The 25,372-nt window shown below is 34.9% G+C and overlaps 1 protein-coding gene across 1 annotated transcript in view; it reads left to right on the top strand.

The window, feature by feature from the left end:
• The window catches only part of LOC110038331 (gamma carbonic anhydrase-like 2, mitochondrial), a 40,455-nt gene extending 16,806 nt beyond the window's left edge, over positions 1 to 23,649 (top strand). Inside the window, exon 2 of the mRNA XM_020743134.1 lies at positions 23,005 to 23,649. Coding sequence (XP_020598793.1) covers positions 23,005 to 23,381 — 377 coding nt within the window. The 3' untranslated portion in view covers positions 23,382 to 23,649. The remainder of the gene's footprint in view (positions 1 to 23,004) is intronic.
• Positions 23,650 to 25,372: the final 1,723 nt, after the last annotated feature.

The raw sequence follows: 25,372 nt of genomic DNA, 5'->3' as shown, positions 1-25,372 counted from the left end.
CAAAAAGGAGCAGATTTGGAGCAAAAAGGACCAAAATATGAAGATTTGAACTAGGGCGACGACAGCGAGCCCAACGGCGCCGACGACGGGTTTTTCCCGAGAGTTCAGAATTAAATATTCTAGAAGGCCTCCGACGGCGCCCTCGAGGCTGCCAATGGCGAGCATGGTGGTTATCTCAATAGGTGCATTGAATGTGGACGATTTTGGAGGGGATGCTCAGACAACTCTTGAGAAAACTCTTCTATAACTTTAAGAGAAACTTTTGGCCGAAAATTGAGGAGTTTGCTTGGAAGTTGAAGAGAGTGTAGAGAGATGTGTAGAGAGAGAGAGTTTAATTTAGGGTTAGTTTAGGGTTAGATTATGAGGAATTTTTTGAGAGATTGTAAGAGTGGAAGGAAAGTGAAAGATTTCTTTTCCTTGCCGTTATGAAGAAGAATTTTGTGTACTGTAAAGAAAGGAAGAGATTCAGAGGAACTTCGAGGAGTTTGCTTGGGGAGGAATTAGAGATAAGTGGTATTTACTTATTGTAGTTTGTATGACTTTGCTTTTATATATAAATTCTGAGTTTTGTCGTATCTTTCCCATGAGTTCTGAGTAGTTTTTTCTGTTTTTCTCATTATCTTGAGATTTTGTGAAATGATGATTTGAATTGGTTGAGCCTTGAGAATGTTAAAGAAATTGTGATGATCTTTTGACTTCGATCTTAATTTACTTTCAATTTAGCTAATTGATTTGTTAAAATATGTTGAGTTTTACAACTAAAGTAAAGATTATATCCAAGATTCAGGGAGGTCAAAGTCCTTAAAAGTTGGGTGCAAGTAAATAGAAAAATAAAATTATCGGGCGTAGAATTGGAGATTTTAGAGTGACAGACTAAAATCCTCAATTCGGTCCTATCGTTTGGGTGCTGAAGTGTAGGTGTTAGCCCTCAGACGAGAGGAATGTGGGAGCTCCGAAGTGAGAGCCGGTATCCTCCCAGTCTAGCCGCAGATTCAGTAAACAAGCATAAAATTAGTCAATGTTCTTTATGCCTGGACAAAATGGTAAAGAGTAGATATGCTCCTATTTGGCAAAATCCAATTTGAACTAATTCACTTTAATTTCTTGACAAGGAGAATGATGCTTTCTTATGTATTGAACTTCATATTAGAAACTTTATTAGTAGAATTAGTTATTTAAGAGTTATTAAAATTACATATTTATTTCAATTGCCTATTAGTGACAGAGAAGCAATTTGAACTATATTGTTGTGATTAAATATTGATTTTCTAAAATCTTAGTTCGTAACCTCTAATATTACAACCTGTGGGATCGATATCCAAGACTCCATTAGAGCCCTGCATTACTTGAGCGATACGTATACTTGCGTTGATAAGTGTGATTACAATTATTGAATATTTTATATACATCTTTATGGAATCTATAACCGCTGTCAATTTTTTTGCGTCATTGCCGGGGAATTAAAATCTTCTAGCAGCAGTATCAAATTCTTGTATTTTTAAGCATATATAAAGTCGTTGTCACATGACATGCACAATTTGTAGGCAAGCAGTGCACACGGCTGTTCCTCCGCTCTGTTACACTACTAAAGGATGCTTTTAATAACACTGACTTGAACATAGGATAGGTTCCTATTTTTGAGGGAGTCACCTCCAGTAAACATATAATTTGCCTCTAACAAATATAGCCCTTCTTCGTAATCTGTATCATAATGGGGTTGAATTTCCAACTAGAGTTTCTTTACGCTAGCTGCAATCTTGAATATATTTTCCTTCAAATTGCCACGAATTGAAGCCATAAATCTTTCAGGTAATTTATAGAGTTAATTTGAAACAGATCAGTTATATGACCTTGATAACTGATCTGTTGCAACCATCATAATCTGAAAATCTTTGAATTAATTTGGTATTTTGCTTATAGGATTACCTTGCTCTTATTTAACAATTGCTTCCTTTGAATGTCAAAGTACTGTGCTTGAAAATGACAAAACAATGTCTTCAACATTTCCTATCCTTATCTGCCTTTTTTTTCCTCTCTTATTTTCAGTTGTGCGAAGTCTCAGAAGTTGCCTTTTGACGCCAGCTGTAGGATTCTACTCATGTTTGTGTTTGAATAAAAAAAAACTCTTTCCATTTCAAACTGCTAGTTTTTGAGAAACTTAAAAGAGGAGTTTCAAGTATCACATTCCTTCTCTTGAACTAAAATAAATCATTCCTTGATATATTTTCTGTTTTGTTGTAATTTCAAGAATGCCCCTTCCTATCAAAACCAACATCAAAGTATACAGACTATTAGTATTTTATGTCAGTGCATTTAGTAAGTTCCAAGTCATTTGACCATTTGGGCATTTAGTTTGGGCCTAATTAAGCTAGGATTGTTTTACTATCAAGTTAAAGGAAGAATTGATAAGTAAACATCAACTAGCAATGATTTGGAATTGAGATGTTACTTATTCAATAAAAACATTTTTAAGAGCATATTGTATGCATGATATAAAGTAATTAGCAATAAATTGCAATATAGAGAAGCCTGAATTGTAACTCACTTGAGGGCTTTTGTTCATTAGTCTGAATGCTGCAGTCTCCTTAAATTTAATCGCTTGCCGATTTGGTTAAGGTGCAACAACAACAACAACAACAACGATAAAGCCTTAATCCCACTAGGTGGGGTCGACTACATGAATCCTTTTTCTCCATTGCGTCCTATTTAGTGTCATATTTTCATTTAGTTCTAATAATTTAAGATCATTTTTTATACAACAAGCCCAAATCTTCCTAGGTCTACCTCTGCCTTTCTTAACTAAAGTCAAATCTAAAACATCTACTCTCCTAATCAGATCATTAGATGGTCGACGTTTAATATGACCAAACCATCTAAGATGACTCTCTCTAATTTTGTCCGTCATTGGAGCTACACCAACTCTATCTCGGATATATTCATTTCGCATTTTGTTTCTAACTGTAAAGCCACTCATCCATCTAATCATTCTCATCTCGGCATTACTTAACTTAGTATTATGCTTCTCTTTTAAATGCCAACATTCAATGCCATAGAGCATTGCAGGTCTCACCACCCTCTTATAAAATTTTCCTTTCAGTCTAAGTGGTACTTTTCTATCACACAAAAGACCCGAAACATTCCTCCTTTTCAACCAACCAACTTAAATTCAACTACTAACATCCCCATCTATATCACCATCAACAACATACCCGAGATATCTAAATCGTTCACACCTTTTAATAATTTGATCACCCAAAGTTACACTTTTGTCACTAGAGCTATTACTACTAAAATTACATTCGATGTATTCAGTTTTAGTTCTATTCAAATGAAAGCCTTTAGACTCCAAAGTAGACCTTCATAATTCAAGTTTTTCTTGGGCTTTTTCTCTCGTCTTATCCACGAGAAGGATATCATCAACCAAAAGCATACACCAAAGTACATCCTCCTATAAATGTCCATTAAGAACATCCATAACTAAAGCAAAAAGATATGAGCTTAAAGCTGATCCCTGGTGTAATCCAACAAAAAGAGGAAAATATTTGGTCAATCCTCCTCCATTTCGAACACGAGTAACAAATCTAGTATACATATCTTTAATGACTTGAATATAAGTAATATCAACACCTTTCTTCTCGAGAACTCTCCATAGGATTTCTCTTGGAACCTTATTGTAAGCTTTTTCTAAATCAATAAAAATCAAATGTAGATCCTCCTTATTATTTCTGAACTTCTCCTTGAAACATCTCAATAAATGTATAGCTTCCATGGTAGACCTACCCGACATAAAACCCGGTAGACCTACCCGACATAAAACCAAATTGATTATGAGAAATCTTTGTAATACGTCTTAACCTATGTTCAATTACCCTCTCCCATAATTTTAAAGCATGACACATCAACTAAATTTATCTATAATTTGCACTCTTGTGCATCCTCTTTATTCTTAAAAATGGGGACCAAAATACTCTTTCACTCCTCAGTCATCTTTTTAGTTTTTAAAATAATATTAAAGAGTTTAGTAAGCTTGAAACTCCCAAATCTCCTAAAAATTTCCACACTTCAATTGGGATATCATCAGGTCCTACAAACTTTTCACCTTTTGTTTTATTTAAAACCTCCTCAAGTTCTTTTTTACTATTGCGACGGTAAAAATTAAACATTATATTATTTTTAACGATATAAAGATCACTACGGTCGATCATATTTTCAGAAGCTTCATTAAAAAGTTTATCAAAATAACTCACACATCTATGTTGAATATCTTTTTTTTTTAACAAAACATTCTGATTTTCATCTTTAATACACTTTACTTGGGTTAAATCTTTTTTTTTCTTTTCTCTTTGTTTAGCTAGTTTATACATATATTTTTCACCATCCTTAATATCTAATCTATCATAAAGATCACTAAAAGCAGAAATTTTAGCGTCATTGATAGTTCTTTTAGACTCCTTGAGAGCCGTTAGATATTCTTCCCAATTCTCTAAGTTTTTACTTGCGATTTTATTATAAACCAATTTTTATAACATAACTTCTTATATTTTATCTTTTCTTGCACATTAATATTCCAAAAACTATTTTTATTTATAGAAACATTCTGATTCTCCAAGTACATCTTTTGCTATTTGTTTAAAAGTATTTGTTACTTCATCCCACATAGCATTTGCATCTTCATGAACATCCCAAATTTTAAAATCTTTAATTTTAATCATAAAAAAAATTTTATTTGTGTCTTTTAGGTTCCTCTATCTAATTCTATGATGATGAGTCCTAACATTCTTTATTTTACAACTCTTCGTCTTAAAATCTAGAACTAATTATCGATGTTGGGTACTTAAATTCTCACTTGGAATGTTCTTACAATCTTTACAATCTCGATGATCTCTTCTTCTCATAAGAAAATAATCAATTTGTGTTTTGTTAGATCCATTCTTATAAATAATATGATGCTCATTTTTTTCTTGAATAAAGTATTAGTAATAAAAAAATCATATGCTAAAGCAAAATCTAAAATGACTCCATCTTTTTCATTCGTCACTCCAAAACCATAGCCACCATGAATATTTTTGAAATCTTCTACCACTCTAAAGACATGTCCATTTGAATATGTCCATTTGGACATGTCCATTTGAATCTCCTCCAATAAAAATTCTTTCTTCAAGAGGTATCATTTGTATTAAATATTCTAAGTCATTTTAAAATTTAACTTTAGCCCCTATATCTAGACCTACTTGAGGAGCATAAGCACTGATAAAATTAAAAATCTCAGTATCAATAATATTCTTAAGGGCTAAAATTCTATCACCAACTCTACTAATTTTTACAACATTATCTTTCAAACTCTTATCTATAATTACATCTACACCATTTCTAGTGCGACTCTTACCAGAATACCAAAGTTTAAAGCCTAAATTATTAATCTCCTTAGCCTTTTCTCCCACCCATTTAGTTTCGTGAATACATAAGATATTGATCTTTCTATGATTCATAATATCAACTAATTTCATTAATTTTCCATCAAGAGTACCTATATTCGAAGATCCTATCATAATTATAGTTTCATGGACTAACTTCTTTGCACGCATTCGTCCGTAATGTGGAAACCCTTGCTTATTTGACACTAAACGGGGCGTCGGTGTAGCGGCCCTTGCACACTTATCACTGTATTTAGGCCACATAGCGTGTCGCTTCTAGGGGACGCCCTAGCACTTACACAACGATTAAAAGGATTCACGTCATGATTTTTTTTTCCAACGAGTTTTACGCTGGCTGACGATTACGTAACACAACCATCTGCTCCTCATATCCGGGCTTCAGACCGGAAATGACAGTGTTTGGTTAAGATGCAAATAGAAAAAAAATGTGGAATTATGGAATCCGAAGAGCACAATCATGAAATTTTAATGTCGGAATATAAATTGAAAAAATAATCAAATCGACAAGTTTGGTTATCTTTTTCTCAGTGAACGTTAAATGAATGAAGACGAATCATGAAGTTGTTTTCAAAAGGAAGATTATTTGTATTTTTGCCATAGCTATACAGCTGCCAAGAGTTTCATTATGCTATTGATTTGATTGTCTGGCCTTTGTTATGGATTAATTTTCTTTTATATAAAAATGGATCGGTGTTGCTCGGTACAAGTATTATTAGTGTAAAATAAAGGAATGAAGGAATTAGTTTTTGTTGATGTTTGGCTTCAAATAAATCAAATATAAAGCATGTGTCAGGATTTAAAATATCTATAATGCCTATTTTTTGTGAATTTGAAAGTTACCGTAATTGGGTGAATTCTAAATATAGGGAATGCTCACACCTTGTGATCTCATCTTTTCCTTTAAGGAATGCCTACGACCATCACCTCTGTTGTACAGGTCACACTGCTCAGGCCATTGCCCTTCACTACCTTCGCCTACTGCCGCCCACTACCTTGCCTGACACAATAGTTGACAGCTACTGCTTGTCGTTACTTGCTATATTTTAATTCTTTTGAAAATTACGCATTTAATTTGAATCCAATCAAATAAATCGTTTACTTCTATAATGCATGCATTCCAATTTCTCTTTATTACTAAAGTACATGCATTTTAAAATCACACAAGTAAATAAATCCTAGAAGAATTGATTGTCAAAATTTTCATGTACTGTCGTGGGGCCTTAACTAGGACTTTAGTTGTTAGCTTTTCTAGTTAGATAAAATAAATTAGTCTGAGTTCACTTGTTACTTATTTTTTACCATCTTTATTCATTTGATGGTCTTCATGCCTATTTTAATTTGATCTACAACTGCAAACTCCAATGAAAAGAAGGCAAAGAAAAGCAATCCAAAATCACTCGCACAGAAAAATGGTATTGCCATTCTAATCCTCTTATATTCTTTTCATCATTCCTATTATTATGAATAAGGTCCTTAGCCTTTGAATATCCTAATTACAATTTCTAATAGAATAGACTGCTTACAACAATAAATTTAGCATGAGGCTGTTTGATAGGAACGTTACTTTATAATGAGGTGTTTGGCAACATACTATTTATAGGATTTTAACCATAGATTTAACTTAAATTCAACTAAACACAAAAAGAAAAAATAGTCCAATGCACCTTTATATCCAATTTTTCCGTCCGTCATCTTTACAATGTAAATCCGGATTCAGTAAATCCGATTGTTAGGCAGATTTATTTCGCGGTTGCTCTAAGTACTTTTGTCACAATGTGGATTTGATAAATCCGAATTTATCGAATTTGATTAATCCTATTTAGTGTAAATCTAAGTTGCAGCCAAACACTGCCTAAGTTTGGACAAGAAATTTAGATTTTATAGATTTTGAATAACATAAAGGAACTTTATAATTTGCGGCGTAAGTTGAAACTTTTGTAGTTACCATTGCTTCCTCATGTGGGCTAAACTGTCAATCTTAGTTGTCTGCTTTTCACTGAGTAGTAGATGTTGAAACATGGTTTTTTTGTTGTAAACATCTTTGAAATTTGATACTTGTATGTGTTCAATAAGAATTTGTGAAACATGATTTTTTTTGTTGTAAACATCTTTGAAATTTGATACTTGTATGTGTTCAATAAGAATTTGTGACCGGTTTAAAAAATAATTGTTTCTTGGCATTAATATGCACTTTTTTTCTTGCATCTAGCATAAGTCAACCATCATTACCATCCTCTATTTGCTATAACGTTTTTAATCAATTATGGGTTCTAGTGCAAAAAACGGAGGTTGTGTCACGTAGTCGACAACCAACACGAAAATTTGTCGAAAAACTAACATAATTTCTTTAAATTATAGTGTCAAGGCTAGGTCATTCCCTAGAGCGACATACTGTATGACCCAAATACAGTGACAAATGTGCAAGAGTTCTTGTGATGCCTGAGTTTATTGTTAAATACACAAGGATTCCCATATTTTGGACGGATACAGACAAAGAAGTTAGTTTGTGAAAATAACATTATAATAAGAACTTAGAATATGAGTACTCTGACAGGTAAATTAATGAATTAGTAGATATTATGATTGGAACTTAGAATATATGTATCATGACAGATAAGAATGAGTGAATTTTTTGGCCATTGACATAGTTTTGAACATCTCAATGCTCAGATTTACTTTGTACTTAACATTGAACTCCTATTTTCATCCAATGGGTGTTTTATCTGGAGGAAGGTTTGTAAGGGTTCATATGTCATTTGGATAAGTGCTTCTATGATCTCTTCTTCAAGTGTCTTTTTCCATTATGTCGTTAAAGTGCTTCATGAATTAACTTTGGTATTCACACACTATCAAGATTAGATATAAAGGCTTTATAAGTTGATGTTTTCTCATAGACAACATAATTCTGGATAAGATAATTTGTGCAACTTTTCCTGTCTTCTCCACGGATTCCACTGCCCTTGGAACCTCAGAGATGTGTGAATTCAGTTTTGCTTGTAAACAATTCTGTGGTTACATATTTATATTTCTTGTTTAGTGAATTTCTTTTTCTTAGTATGCACACAGTTTCTTATTGTCAATCTCAGGTTGGATGTTCTCAAGTGGTGAAGCTTGAGAGACAGGATGTTTATAAGGAATGAGAATATGTTGTGATGACTCCAGATTAGTGTGGGCATCTAATGTGGTGCCTCAAGTCTGATATTCACTCGGACTCTTCCCTAGAATATCGGATTTGGGGTTGAGGGGTTGGTTTTCAAAGAAGATAACATCTATAAAGTTATAGTATTCTTTTTAGTAATGGGAAAAGATTACTTGTGCCTCTTTTTGTTAGAGGCGGACTCAAGGAAGATACATTTGATGGATTATGGATCAAACTTTTGTTCGGTTTGGTTGGTGAATGTAAACAAAAGAGAGAACTAAGTATTTTTAGAGGAAGATTGGGTGAGAATACTCTGGAATGAGGGTAATCTTTTCATAGCAATATCGAGAAGGGCTTTGAATCCAAGAATTATGCGTGACATTCTATTAATGAGGCAGGTGGCTGTGAGTGTGACATCTCAGAAAATTTCTAAGATAATGTGAGAAAACATTATAATTCTGGATATATTTAGATGACTATTCTTTCTCTCAACAATTCAATTTTATTGTGAAGTTTCAACACAAACTCGTTTGAATAATGTCATTCTTTGCAATGTACGGTTCAATGATAGAGTTGAAATAATCCTTTGCATTACCAGTATTGAGAATTTAAATTTTTCATTGCAATTGGGTGGAAATCATATAATGGAATATTGAAAGATTTGTGCAATTTCAGATTTTTCCTTCGTGAGGAATATGCAATTAGTTCTAGTGTGGTGATTAATAATGAAAACAAACCATCTGACTCTATTGAAAATTTTCGGTTTTGATGATCCCTAAATGTCATTATGGATGATGGAGAAAAAATGTGAGGTTTTGTACTATGACAGAAGATAGATATGACAACTATGTATAGCCAAATGACAGGTTTGACACTCATAAAATTTTGTATTTTTTAATAAAGATATTGAGGGTACAATTTGATGACATAATAAAATTAGGATGACCCGAACGTTAATATCATAATAAAACTTGACTTTTAACAAAATCAGCCACAACATACGTAGGAACATGAGAAGAGGATAGTGGAGAAGACATTTGTTTATTAAGAGAATAGCTTCCGTTAAGTAGGTATAGACCTTAATGCAATTTAATACTGCCAATTACCTTCTTTGAATCCACTACTTAAAATTCACAAGAATTATAATAGACTTTAATAACACATTTCAAGTCGAGAGTAATCTTGCTAATTGAAAGTAAGTTACAATTTAACTGTGGAACATATAGTACAAAAGAGATCTGAATATCCATGGAGGCTCACTTTTCCTTTCCAGACAATCCTGAAGTGAGATTGATTGACAAGTTTAATAAATTTGGAGTTGGTGAACTCTTGGTAGTTGGTAAGAGCATAAATATCTCCAGTCAAATGATGAGAAGCACTTGAATTTATCATTTGAGCTCAAAATTTTCCATTGTTAGGGAGATAGGATGAGGACATGATTCCTTGGTATATTATCAAGTTGGTAGGCTGCTCATTGTGCTCGATAGAAATTTCTTTAATACTTTTCTTTTTTTCTTTGGTGAAGGGGGGTTGGTCGACTCTTCAGATGAGGTAGCAACATGGGCCTTGTTGTCTTGTTTTTTCCTTCTTTGCTCAGGTCTTCAAAATGCAGCTTTTCCAGGTTGTTTCCAGCACTTACTATTTATGTGACCAAGTTTCTTGCTATGTTCACCGAAGGTATGTTTCATCTTTGGCTTTGACTCATGAGAGGAGTTGTGTGTGTACAAGGTAGAGCATTTAGTGCTAGATGAATCCACACTTTCTGCCATCATGAGCTTCTTCCTACTTTCTTATCTGTTGACTTCAACAAGGTTTCCCTGTATTAGGAATAGACTTCATTCACACGATTCTTCGACTGAACTCATCTATGTCTTATTTAGACCTAATACAAATTTCATCATCCACTTTTTCTCCACTATTTTTTTATACGACATAGCATCTTGAGGACACTTCCGTACATTAGTATCATACATGTCTAACTTTAACCAGTACTTTGTTAGTGTTAAAATATTGAGTCGCACTTAACTCTTCTTGTATGAGCTCATGCACTTTGTCTCAATCTCCAACTATTCTACAACATTTTCAGTACTAGAATAAGTTTCACGTGCTGCTTTCCAAAATTTTATGTTATCTTATAAAAGAAGAAATTTTCTCCAATCTTTATGGTCATAGAATTGATCAACCAAGACATGACCATATGATCCTGGATCTTCCATGAGTGATGATTAGGATCTGTGAGCTCAAAAAGTGTGTCCTCTAACGTGAGATATTCATCTTTTGCTTTTTCACAAATGTACATAACGAACTGAGACCATTGAAGGAAACTTGAATCATTGAGTTTATGATTTGTTAAAAATGAGAGTTTCGGGGTTGTTTGGACAAACTAGTATTTAATTCAGAACTAATCTCTAGAGTAGATATATACATCTTCTTATCATATTTTTTCACAAGCCTTATGCATGTTTAGGTTTGGAAAGAATTTTTGGCTGATTGTGTTGTAAGAGAGGAGGAAAGTCTGTGGCTGCTCTGGTTGCTGGAGAAGCATTAGCTGGGTTGCTAGGGGGAAGATAAGAAGGGTAGTCTGGAAGGTTGGTTGATATCTGCGGTTGAGGGAATGCCTGCAGTGTCTGGATGCTCTGGTGGAAGACAACGGAAGCCTGCAGGAATGATTCTGGCATGGGAACGCCTGGTGGAAGACAACGGAAGTCTTCGGTGAAGCTTGCAGGGACGTCTGCAGGGAGGATTCCGGCAGGGGAACACCTGGACGGAGCTGACAGGCTAGATGGTGGTTGCAGGGAGAGATCCGACAGGGAGAGGGAACAGGAGCAGGAGCCACAGCTGGGGAGGGCCTGCAAGGTGGCTGGTGGCTGCACGGAGGGTTCTGATGGCTAAAAAAGAGATCTAGGATTTGTAACCCATCTCTAATACCATGAAGAAAGTTGGAGAAATTGTATTATCTTATTTCTCAATGATCAAACCATAACTCTTCTCCTTTTAAAATAAGTAAATGTTAGAGCAAACTTATTTTCTACTATTACAATTTACCAAAGAGACGACAACCAACAAAAAGGAAAAAATCTAACATAATAAGAAAGAAATAAACAAGAATAAATCTAAAATAGGAAACTTATAATTTTACAAAAGTAGGCCTATGACCAAATGACATAACCTTTTAGGTCCTTTGTTTCCTCTTTCTTTATTGGTGTCTTATCTATAACCTGTGTGCTTCCACTAGAGTTTGTGGTGTTTGCTTTGTGTTGTAGCTACTTTAACCATGTCTCTAGCCGCTGTCTTGTTAGCTTTGATTACTTTGAGTATATATCAAGTTCTTTCAATCCAATTATTATGTTAATAATCAATATCAAAAGTGAAATTTTTAACAGAGAGAATTATTTTTTCTTTTCAGCTAATGGAGTGATTCCTTCCACAATTTGTTAGGATTTATGGGGTCTACGTAGCTGGTTGTGTCCATGTCTCCATGAAGGGAATTTGATCTCCATGAATGGAATTGTGAGATGACATGGAATGGATGAAAATAAGTGAACTTTTGTAAAGGGGGGAATGCACAAAATATTTTTCTTGAAGATAAATTGAGGGTATGTTTTGGGCAGCTTATTCGTTGCGTTTGCATTTTTAAAACGTATCTCATGCGTTTGTTTATTGCATTTTATATGCGTATCAAAAAATATCGGTTGGGTTTCTTTAATAAATGCGGCCGCGGGATCGACACTGCAGCCCGCGTCTTCAATCCTACGTTGGACGTTTTTTTCGTCTCGTGCTCTTTAGTCCGTCTCCTCCATTGCTCGATCGCTGTTGCCCTAAGCCACTTCTCCCTCGCCTCTCTCCCTTGCCTCTCCTCGGTTGCTCCTATTGACAGATCTCGACTTTCTTCTTCCTCTCTTTTCCGAGATCCTAGAGTCGGCTTCCCACACCATCACTCACGACGTCTCGTGTCCCATTGGTAACGCTCTCTTTTCTTCTTCTTTTTCATTACTCTCCTACAGCGGAAACCAATCACCTGGACCTCTCTAATGTGAATTTGTAGCGGATTTGTTTTCTCAATTGCTTCTCGGTGAGTTGGCTTAGTTTTTATGGTTGGGTCCTATAATGCATTGTTTCTCCATATGCATTTTACGGGGTTTTTTCGTTGCAATTGTTATCTCTCAGAGGTTTTTCGATTTTGTGAATTTCTTTGGATATTTTACATTTATTGGATAATATTTATAATAAATTGGGTGCATGAGGCTTTGTGCGATTCTCCTTTTCAAATGGCTGTTTAGAGTTGTTCTGTTGCTATGGTTGCTTTGGATGGAGGTTGTGGGTGATGTCCTTATTGGTGGCTTTGGGAGTTGCTGTGATGGGCTTGGCTCTGTGGGTTGGTGGTGAATTGGTGTGTGTTGATGACTGTCGATGATCTGTTGGTGGCTGTGGGTGTTGTGCTTGTTGGTGCCATGTGAAGGCTGTGTTGGTGGTTGTGGGTGATGTGCCTATTGGTGGATGTGGAGGCTGTGTTTGTGGGTGTGTGATGTGCTTGTTGGTGGCATGTGGAGGCTTGTTGTGTTGGGCTTGGGTCTGTGGGCTGGTGGTGGATGTGAGTGCGTGTGTTGATGGCTCTGGAGGCTGCGTTAGTGGTTGTAGGTGATGAGCTTGTTCTTGGCCGTGGGTGTTCTGCTTATTAGTGGCATGTGGGCTGTGGGTGATGTGCCTGTTGGTGGCTTTGAGTGTGTTTTAAGCTAGGCTTAGGTCTGCTGGTGGTGGATATGAGTGTGGGTGTTGGTGGCTGTGGAGGCTTTGTTGGTGGCTATGGGTGTTGTGTGTGTTGGTGGCATGTGGAGGCTATGTTGGTGGCTGTGGGTGATATGCCTGTTTGTGGCTTTGGGTATGTTTTGTGTTAGGCTTGGGTCTGTTAGTTGGTGGTGGATGTGAGTGTGTGCGTGTTAATGGTTGTAGATGCTGTATTGGTGGTTGTGGGTGTAGTGCATGTTGGTGGCATATGGAGGCTGTGGATGATGTGCCTGTTGGTGCCTTTGGGTGTGTTTTGTGCTTGGCTTGGGTCTATGGGTTGGTGGTGGATGTGAGTGTGTGTGTTGGTGGCTATGGAGGCTGTGTTGGTAGCTGTGGAGAGTGTAGGTGTTGTGTTGGTGGTTGTGGGTGTTGTGCTTGTTGCTGTCATGTGGATGCTATTTTGGTGGTTGTAGGTGATGCGCCTGTTGATGGCTTTGGGTGTGTTTTGTGTTGGGCTTGGGTCTATGGGTTGGTCGTGGATGTGTGTGTTGGTGGCTATGGAGACTGTGTTGTTGGTTGTGGTTGTTTTGCTTGTTGGTGCCATGTGGAGACTCTGTTAGTGGCTGTGGGTGATGAGTCCCAACACAAAAACTCACATCCACCACCAAACCACATACCCAAGCCCAACACAAGTCTATGTTGGTGGCTCTTGAGGCTGTGTTAGTTGCTGTGGGTGATGAGCTTGTTGGTGGCTGTGGAGGTTGTGTTGGTGACTATGGGGGTGTTGGAGGGTGGTGGCTATGGGGGTGTGTTTGGTGGGGGATGGTGCTTGTGCGTGTTGTGCTTCTGGCTAGTGTTATTGTCTCTTTTCTGGTTAACCTAAAATACTTTTGTTTTTCCTTATCTTTATTAGTATCGTAATGGTAAAGGCCAAAGAAGTCGCCTCATCAGCAATGCGGGATAAGGAAGTCACAATAATATTTTGCAACCTGTGTCTTAAAGAGATCGAGCTTGGAAATAGACTCTCCACATAATTTAACAAAGAAGGGTGACAAAATATTACGAAAAAGTTCAATGAAATGACAGGAAGAAACTATGAAGTTATGGAAGGAACTAAAACGGGATTCCACTGGCTTGGGTTGAGATCCAATCAAACAGATTATTGATTCTTCAAAGGAGAGGTGGACTGAGAAATCCCATTAAGACTTATTTTTCCATTCTTTATTTCTCTAATCTATTTTAAGTAATATACTTTCCCGTAAGTTGCAGGCAATACTAGCCGCCAAAAAATTCAAATTAAATGGCATTGAGTCGGACATGAAGAATAAGTTGGATTGTATATTCAGTGGGGTTGCTGTGACGGACACGCATGTGCTCACCCCAAGTGAGCATATGTTTGCAAGCTTACCAGAAGACTTGGAGATCGAGCATGTAGTGGGACAAATGAAGGACCCACCCTAAACTAAAAGGAGCTGGAGTTCACATTTAGGTCAAATCGGCGAAGGGTGGAAAAAAGGAGCCACTTTCATCAGAAATACAATAACAAAATTGGTGGAAGCACGCACAATTCAGACTGGTATCTCACATGACAGCTCCATAGAAGAATTTTTTCGAAAACTGTCAACATATCCTGACGTTATTGCGGATAAGCCGTTCTATCTGAAATCCTTAAAATTGCTGGAGTACCCGACCTGCAGACAGATATTCATGAAAATGCACCTCGTCCTTTGAGTCTACTATTTATGTTTTTTTTTAGAAAATTGATTTTGAGGAGTTATTGTTTAGTGGCTTTGGTTTTTTTTTATTTGCTTCATGTTTTATTTCATTTGGATGTTTTTCTTTCTAACACGAACAATTAATATGTTGCTGTGTAATTATTTTTGCTCATTATAATATGACTGTAGTTTTTAGATGTTTTTATTAACGTTGTATGATTCATACTTATTACATGAATAGATTACTTCTCTAGGATGGATTCACATCAACAGCAGTTATAATTTTGCTATACAAATACTACAACACCTACGTCGATCGAGCTTCCTGCATGAAATCTACTTATCTTAGTGATAAATGCATCGGTGAGCTACTACATAGACACCCCACAAGATTCAATAATATGTTCCGTATGACAATTCATTTTTTGGATCTGCTCGATGAACTACATAGCCATCATGGACTCCATGGCTTCTCAAGGATGACAACAAGAGAGGTGTTAACAATAACTCTATATTTTATTAGACAATTAATCAATGAGATGAGCGATGGAGCGATTCCAACATTCATCAGAGACGATTAACAGATATTTCTCAATGGGTTTGAAAGCTCTTATCAGTTTATCGGTAAAGATAATTAAGCTGGAGGATCTAACATTCGAGACAACTTTATCAAAAATTGTAAATGACCCGTGCTATATATCATTCTTTAAGGTAATTTTTTATAACACATTACATTCAAATGACAAAATGAGTTACGTGACAATCACAACTTTAACCGATCTGACATGATTGTATTAGAGTGATTGATGGAACCCATGTGGATGCGCGAGTATCCAACACTGAAAATGTCGCATACATTATATGGTGTGGATCACACACACAAAATGTGATGGTTGTATGTGACTTGTAACATGCGCTTTATCTTTGTGATAGCTGGTTGGGAAGATAGTGCGCATGATAGTCGTATTTTTGCTCATGCGATAAGAAATCGAAGACACGACTTTCCCTGCCAACCTCCATGTTTGTTAAACTATATATCACATTCGTTTTTTCAATAGTTTACTAATTATGGTTTTTTTTGGTCAGGTAAATAATACTTGGTGGATGTTAGATATCACTTACAGAGGGGGTATCTGAGGCTGTTTCTTGATATGAAATTTCACATTACAGATTTCGAGAGATCAAGCAGTGGTCTTCGTGGCAGGAAGGAAATTTTTAACAAAAGACATTCCTCCTTACGCGACATAATTGAAAGAAAGTTTTGAGTGTGGAAGAAGACATGCGTTTTACTGTGTGATATGCCTACTTGCCCTTTTCTAAAACAATTGTTAATTGTAGTGACCACGATGATACTACACAACTACATTTGACGTCATCATTCTTGGTTGATGTAGACTTCACCTTGGCTGACCATGATCACATGCAGGTTGATCCGCCCCAACGATTATCACAATAATGTAAGTCTTGGTAATGACACGAAAAGCTTGATCTATTTTCTAGCAAATTAATTGAGTTCTTAAAATAAGATATTATTACTCATTGGCGTTCCTCACGTAAGTATACATATCGTTTTAGTAACATAGAGCTCTATTGAGTCTGTATTGTCAATCCCACAGGGCAGGAGGTAATGAGTCCCTTAGACGAAACTCTAGTCAACTTCACTATGGTATTAGTTTGGAATGCAAATTATAATGATTTTTATGAAAATTGCTTCTAAAGTACAACACTAAGCCTAAAGCTAAACCTAACTATATCAATTGATTTGGTGAATTTCAAGATATAAAAACTACATTTCTCTTGTGATTGCCTAAGTGGATTATAGGATCGAATTCTAAGAATTGCTAATATGACTAATGACAGATAGGAGCATATATCTTGTTTACTCTCTTTCGATTGCGTAAAAAAGTTTGGTTTAATTTGGTAAGTTTTTCTGTCTGCCACCCTAGAAACCCCCATGTTAGACCCATCAAAACCTATCTCCCTATCTATTTGTATTGCCTTATGATTTACTTTTCTCTCATTTATTAGTTCAATGTGATCTCCCTAATTGTTCATGCCTTAGCTTCTCCGAGATTTATGGGTTTACAACAAACTTTAACAATTTGTATGGCTAGTACAAAATGTAAATAAAGCATAGAAGGAAAGATCATCACATTATTATTAAAATCCAATTCTAAAAGCAACACATCCTACAAATCCTACATATTCATTACAAGAGAAATGTAAAGGGAATTTACTCACAAAGCATAAAGATTACAATGTAAATCATCATCATTTAACAAACAAATACACTAAATATTTGTTTACAACAAGTTCAATACAAATGGAAACATGATACTTTGCTTTTCTATTTTAAAAAGAGTTGAAAAGTTCCTCCAACAATGAATCCAAAAATTCTCAACAATGCCACAATGCTTCCTTACAGATTCCTTTCTAAACGCTTCACCAATCTCTCAAGAAAAGATATAAATCTACAATCCCTACTCTTATCTATGACCTCTTGGCGTTCCTGAAGAATTTCAGGACATGGAAATGCCAAAAAGTACTTTTCCAATCGTCAGCATACGTCAAATAACCCCGGAAGTCGTGCAAAAAGTGCCCTGCAGTTGGCAGCACTTTGGCGCCCAGTCTGCACCGCCCAGGTACCACTTTTTTGGTTTGCTGGGAGAACTCTGGTGCCTAGGCACCCAGAAATTGGCGCCAAGGCGCTATGGAGCAGCGCCTACCTTGGCGCCTAAAAGGTGGCACCTAAGCGCTAGTCCGCTAACAGCACTTTTTTGCTTCATTTGCCACCGTTTCACTTCGTTTCAATTCCAATTCGTTTCAAATGTACTGCCTATCATAGTTGCAAAATAAACATGTAAATATCTTTTTTTAAAATGCAATTTCATTCAAAAACGTGCTAAATATAAAGGAATTAAGCATGTTGAGAGACATCAATATCCTCCAAACTTAAACTTAACTTGTCTTCAAGTAACACTACAACTTTAAAAATCAAATTTGTTGATTTGAGGTAGCGGATTTCTTCAAAATTTTCTACAATTTGCCTCAGAGATGTCAGTGCAACTTAGGAGAAATTCTATTGAATCGAGCGAGGACTAGGGTATAAACATATTTTGTGTTTAACTTAGAAATCTTAATTTTCTATCTACTTCAAAAATAATTGTAATTTGTCAAATTTTGAATTTCTAAAAAGTATAAAATCAGAATTTAAGCGCTCTATTTGTAAAAATTTTGCTAATTTTTCTTAGAATAAAAACAAGTTTAGGATTATATCTAAGTTTTTTTCTTTAAGAAGATTCATGTGAAACTAATTTTTGACTAAGCTTCTCCTCAAGTTTCTCCTCTCTTTTTATATATTTTTTTTCTTTCTTCTTTTTCTTTTTATTTCAGAATCTTTTTAATCCTTAACACTTTTATGCAAGGATTATTATATCTGAAAAGACATTAAATAGTTTTGAATTTCACTATTCTTCTTTCTATAGTTAAAAAAGTTATCACTTTCTCCCATTTGAAAGTTGTAAGTATGAGTTTGAAAATAAGTTTTAATAGAGTCTAAATTTCTTTAAAGTGTAAATTTAAGAATCCTAGTTTTTCAAAAGTTCCATTCTTTCCAACTATAAATAATTAAATCATATTTCTATTATCTCATATTAAATACCATAACTTTAGTAGAGTCTTTTTCACAAAAATTTCAACTGTCTTCTGTAACATCCCCAAAATCAAAATTATAGTATCCTAAAGGTAACACCACATACCACAAGTGATTTTAAAGTGATATCAATTTTATATGTAAGCTATTGAGAACAAATAAAGTCTAGTTTTTTTAAAGATTTTCACACACACCAAACTTAGCTTTTTAACATGTATAACATTCAATATAAAAATATAAGCAGGAAGACAAATTACAGCTCAGAAATACAATGTCTTATATGTCTATCAAAAACATTTGCAAGTGTTCATCATGAAAGAACAATATACAATAGAAAGTAAATCTAAACTACACATGTTAGAATGAAAACTAAATTGAAGAAAGTTTAAATAACAGTGCGGGTATCAACATAGAAATATAAAAAAAATAACAAATACATTTGTCCATAAATATTATAATAGTCACATGAAAAAAAAATATATCTAAGACATCCAAATAAAAAAAAAATACAACATCACAGCAATAACAGTAGCAATGAAAACTATGCATAAAGAAAACATAAAATCTATCAAATCACTCATACTCTTCATCATCATTAGAGTTCTCTTTCTCGTTTGAATTCTCCTCCATCCTATATCACTCTTGTAACACATACACAAAAATCATAGAAAAATGAGGTCAATTCATCCTCCTACTTGACTTCCAATTTCTAACGGAATCACTATATTGATATACTGGATGCCTTCCACTAATTTGGTAGGATTAATCTATAGATAAGATTATCCGTGTTATAGTGACTCACGTGTTGCCAATCTCAGGCATTACCTCATCCCCTAATGTATGCTCTTCTAGCTGAACATAGATAGTGTAAGTTCATCATCATGTTACTCATCAAGTAGGTTCATGACCCTACTCAATGAAAACAGGTCAGATAAAGGATGTAACAGAATTTAGATGAACTTGTCCAATGTCCGAAGTCAACATGCGTCTAGTAATAGTCAAGTCCAATTGAGAACTTAGTCTTAGTGAGCTCGTCAATCCAACAACTACAAAAGAGCATATACAAGTCTATCATGACGAGAAGTTAAGGATTCACCTCTCTTATGATACGTTAATATCAAAACAATCTACTCTCACACTTAAACATCCACAATAAATACCAATTATATCACTTCACAATGAATATAAACTTATCACAAAACTCACAAACAGACACAAACACAACACACTGACAGATAATAATGGGATGCCTCCCACGAATCACTTGGTTTAACGTCAAGTGTTACTCATGTTTTACTTGCTCACTTCCCTTTTTTGAGGGTTCACCTCGATGCTGCTAGGAAGAATCCCTTTAGGACGACTGCTAAATGTAAAAGCAATCTGTCTCAACTGGTTTTCTATATTCCTAATTGCAGTCTTTTAGTTATGCAACACACTTCCCATTTGAAGAATAACTTCTTCTAACAATAACTTCTCCTCGAACTGCGGGTTAGAGTTAAATCTAGGAGGATAAGGTCTAAAGTTAGAAGTACCTTGATTATTCCAATTACTTATATGATTAACTTATTATTTCCTCAGGATTGGTTTCCTCCTTCAGAATTGTTGTTCCAGTTGAAGTTGGGATTCTTTCAATCTGAGTTGTAATAATTGGGATAAGGGTTATTTGGGTGATTGGATTATTGCATGGATAGTTTCAAAGGAGTTATTGTCAACCAATTGACCAAATGAGTTCTCCTCAATGACTGTGGGTCTTTGAGATTGGCTCATTTTTTATTGCTCTAACTTTCTTGCAATAGCTGCTACTCGAGAAGTTAAGATTATAAGTACACCAGTTTCATGATTATTCGCTATTTTCTTTGGATTTACTCTATCAGATGACCATTGAAAGTTGTTTGTGGCCATCTCTTCAATAAGAGAATAAGCCTCTTCGAATGATTTCGACATGAGTGAACCTCCAGCATCAGCGCCAATAATTACTCTTAATGATCCAAATAATCTGTTATAGAAGGTTTGAATAATAACTCAATCAGGTAATGCTTGATGTGAACACTTTCCAAGAAGTTCCTTAAATGGTTCCCAAGCCTCATGTTGTCAGAATGAAGTGATATCATTCCGCAACTTAACGGTTTTAGATGGTGGAAATTACTTGGCTAGAAATTTCTGGGCTAAATTCCTTCATGTCCTAATTGAACCCGATGCTAATGAATTAAACCACATCTTAGTTTTATCCCTCAATGAAAATGGATAAATTCTAAGTCTAACAACATCATTAGAAACTCTGTCACACCTGAATGTATCACAGAGTTATAAGAAACTCACTAAATATAAGTGAGGGTCTTCAGATGGAGATCCTCTAAATTGATTATTTTGCACCATTTGAATTATTACAGGCTTAAGTTCAAAAGTATTAGCCTTTACGGTGAGGGTTTGTATGCTTAAGTGAATTTCATCCACCTTAGGATTCGCATAATCCCTCAAAGATCTATTAGCATTATGATCAAAGATTGAATCTTCATTAACTTATTGATCCGCCTTTTCTACAACAAATTTTTGGAGTCTTTTCTGTTTCCTAATCCTCCTAAAAGTTCTCTCTAGTTTTAAGTCGTATGGTTCAAGATCTGCAACTCCTGAACTTCGCATTCAACTCTAAAGACTTAACTAATAGGATATATAGCAAGCACTTCAAGCACTCAAAAATATTTTTGTATTTTGGATTTTCTTTTAAATTGACACACAATAACTAGACACACGAGTTAATAACATTATAATGTCCAAATCTAAGTCTTACAAGTTCAACTAAAACTCTCGTAAAGTTTTTCTTACCGTCGCTTCCTGACATTGGTGTCAGAAACTTGAACCGCCCCGACAATTATCACAATAATGCAAGTCCTGGTAATGACACCAGAAACTTGATCTTTTTCCCAGCAAATTAACTGAGCTCTTAAAATTAGATATTATTACTCACTGGGGTTTCTCATGCAAGTATACATATTGTTTCAGTAATATAAGACTCTTTGAGTCCGGATTGTCGATCCCACAAGGAAGGAGGTAACGAGTCCCTTAGGCGAAGTTCTAGTCTACTACGCTAAGGTCTTAGTTTGGAATGTAAATTACAATGGTTTTTCTAACAATTACTTCTAAATTACAGCTCTATGTTTAAAGCTAAACCTAACTATATCAATTAGTTTGGTGAATATCAAGATATAAAAACTACCTTTCTCTTGTGATTGCGTAAGTGGATTATTGGATTGAATATCAAGAATTGCTAATATGACTAGTGACAAATAGGAGCATATATCTTGTTTTCCCTCTTCCGAGTGTGTAAAGAAGTTTTGTTTAACTTGGTAAGTGTTTCTGCCTGTCACCCTAGAAATCCCCATGTTATACCATAAAAACCGATCTCCCTATCTATTTGCTTTGCCTTATAAACTTCTTTTCCTTCACTCACTAGTTCAATGTGATCCCCCTAGTTGTTCATGCTGTAGCTCTTCCCAGTTTATGTTACAACAAATTTTAACAATTCATATGACCAGTACAAAAAAGTAAATGAAGCATAGAAGGAAAAATCATCTCATTAGTATTAAAATCTAATTCTAAAAGCATTCAACACATCCTACAAATCCTACATTTTCATCACAAGATAAAAGTAAAGGAAATCTACTCACAAAGCATGAATATTACAATGAAAATCATCATCATTTAATAAAACAAATACAATTCTGCTTTAATAAAATAATTAATAAAAATTCTAAAATGCTAATAAGTATCTGAAGGGATACTAGTAATGATTTATAATCTAGTCCCATATGGTTATATGCAAAAAACTTTGAAAACATGCAAGCCACATAGGTATAAATTGTATATATGGTTGGACAACTTTAAAAAAGGTAAACCTGCATGGCTTAAATATTATATGTGATGATTTACACACTTTCACATTCAACCAAGGTTTAAATTCTAGTTTCTTTTATACTTTTTGTCATCAACAAATTCATTGAATGATTGATGCACTTTTACTTTCCAAGTCTGCTACTGGTGAATTTGCATGTCAATCGAAAACCGAAAAAGTAATACTTCTCAATTGAAAACCAGAAAATCAAGGCATCACGCTAATTACCACCAAGTGTAAAGTAATAATTAAGTCTTTTTAATCGAAAACCAGAAAGCAACCTAATAGTTAAAGTTCTGTTCTCAGAGACTTTGATTGAGCGTCCAATGTCCAAACTTAACATGCCTCACATTTGTTTGCTTTTCTCATTCCGATTCCGCTTTCATTTATGTTTATGTTTTATCAACAATTCCTACTCAAGCTCATATTAAACCTTCCAACTTTATCAGGTCTGCCCGCAGAGACATTGATTGAGCGTTACGTAACAATTGGTGCTAACAGTCTATTGCGTTCATGCACCATTGAGCCAGAATGCATAATTGGACAACATTCCATTCTCATGGAAGGTTCATTAGTAGAGACCAATTCCATTCTCGAGGCTGGTTCTGTGCTTCCACCCGGGCGTAGAATCCCCACTGGCGAACTTTGGGCTGGTAATCCGGCGAGATTTGTTCGTCAGCTCACCTATGATGATATCAAAGAGATTCCATTGCTAGCTATGGCTATCAACAATCTTGTGCAAAGCCACTTCTCGGAGTTCCTTCCATATTCTACTGTTTATCTTGAGGTGGAGAAATTGAAAAAATCATTGGGGATTCACATTTAGAAGTGGCTGAACCAACCAGTGACTTGGTGGGTGAATAATAATCTCCGGCTCTCTCCAGTTATGCGAGGGAAAATTCTGTAACTGAGGCCTAAATGCCTTGTTTTGGAAGGACATGGCAAATGATGCGGTTATCATTGCAAATCTCAAATTAATAGCGCTGTCAGTTTTTTTCCATGAAGTTTTTCTTTTAATCTAAACATCTGCTTTACCTTTTTTTTAATGATTGAACTGTCCTTTTTATGAAAAGTATTTGTAATTGTGAATTTGAGTGCAACAGCTTCACAGTAGGGATGAAAATTAGTCCATCTTCAGCTAGCCAATTTCAACTTCAGCTCAAGTTATAAATACAAGGTAATTCAACAAATTATATTATGCCCAATGAAACTCCTATTCTTTCCTTCCCAATTGAATCAAGTATATTTTCAGCTAGCTATACTTAGTCCAAGGTAGATGATCCTATATGATTAAAATACAATTATTTATAAGAAAATTTATTACTTAATTATAGCTATCAATCCAATTATTATGCTTCAGTACATGATGATTTCTTGAAATTTTCTGGAGCTCGAGTCTCTTTACCATCTCATTGGTTAATTATTCTTCGTAATTCATGAAGGTAATGAACTTAGCCACCTTGCTCCTGAGAAACGTGGGGCCTATGTCAGGAAAACTCGTTAATAAATTATTATCGTGTCTGTGGAGCTCACATTACTTCTAATAGCAGGTATTTTGTTTTTTGGCTGTTTTTTTAAAATATTAATTTGCTTCCTCTTCAAATCAATACCATGAAAAATATATATATATATAATTTTTACATTTTCCTTCAAAAAATTTTGTTTCCGCTGGATATTTAAGGAAAAGATAACGCTTACAACCCCACTTAGGGTAAAAACAAATTGATCAGTGTTAAAAGAATGAATGGGTTTTTACATGCGCCCCACCTAAAAGCTTTTAATATAATATCTTAACCACCAAAATTTTAAAATTTACATTCGGGCTGCCTTAAACCCTTCCTCCTTTTTAAACGACTGCTCTGTAAGCAGAACCTCATTTATGTCGCTCGCCTACAAATGGCTCCTTTGCCTTCATTGCTTGTCGCTTATGGGTGTTTCTCTCCTTCGCCTCCATTGCATGCCACTTAGGGTTGTTTCTCTCTCCATTTTCTGTCTTCTTTGTTTCATGTTATTATGTCATCTCGTCTTTATTTTCCTTGAGCTTGGAATGATTTCCACTTATTTTGTAAGTATCACACAGGAAGCCGATGTATTCAAGTACTATGTAAGAAGCGCCAGGGAGGCATCTTTGAGGGTGTTTGCTTCTTGTCCATCTCCCAAGTATAAATCTCACATACATTATTATTATTATTATTATTATTATTATTATTATTATTATTATTATTATTATTATTATTATTATTATTATTATTATTATTATTATTATTATTATTATTATTATTATTATTATTATTATTATTATTATTATTATTATTATTACATATTAGAGAGGGATTGGAGGGTTCAATAAAAGAGTTTTACGATTTGGGAGAAGGGTTTGGATTTTGAGGTGTCAAGTGTTGGTTGTAAGATTCTTTTTACTCGATATGACTAATGAGGCATTGTTCGTTTTACTCATTAAGTGTAAGGAGCTATAGTTCGTTCAGCTCGTTAACCATAAGGTTAATAAAAAGGCATTAATGAGTCTGTTTATAAAACAATTTTAATGGAGAAGTAGAGATCAATTTGTATCACAAAAAATTCAAGTGATGCATATTAAAATGTAGTTGTCAATTATATGAACTAAATTAAAGTTCTGGATAATCATATTAATGCATGTTATCTTCTTAAAGATCAGAATAACCTTGTTGGGCTGTTAAAAAAAACTCATTAAAGTTGAGGATGAGAAGTTGGTGGGGCTGCTGAAAAACTCAATCAAGAGCAGGATAAGCTTACTAATTCATCTTATCTTTTTATAGGACCTTTAACTATTAGGTT

Source organism: Phalaenopsis equestris, unplaced genomic scaffold (genome assembly GCF_001263595.1).
Source record: "Phalaenopsis equestris unplaced genomic scaffold, ASM126359v1 Scaffold232506, whole genome shotgun sequence".
Taxonomy (NCBI): Eukaryota; Viridiplantae; Streptophyta; class Magnoliopsida; order Asparagales; family Orchidaceae; genus Phalaenopsis; species Phalaenopsis equestris.
This window is presented reverse-complemented; position numbering and strand designations above follow the sequence as displayed.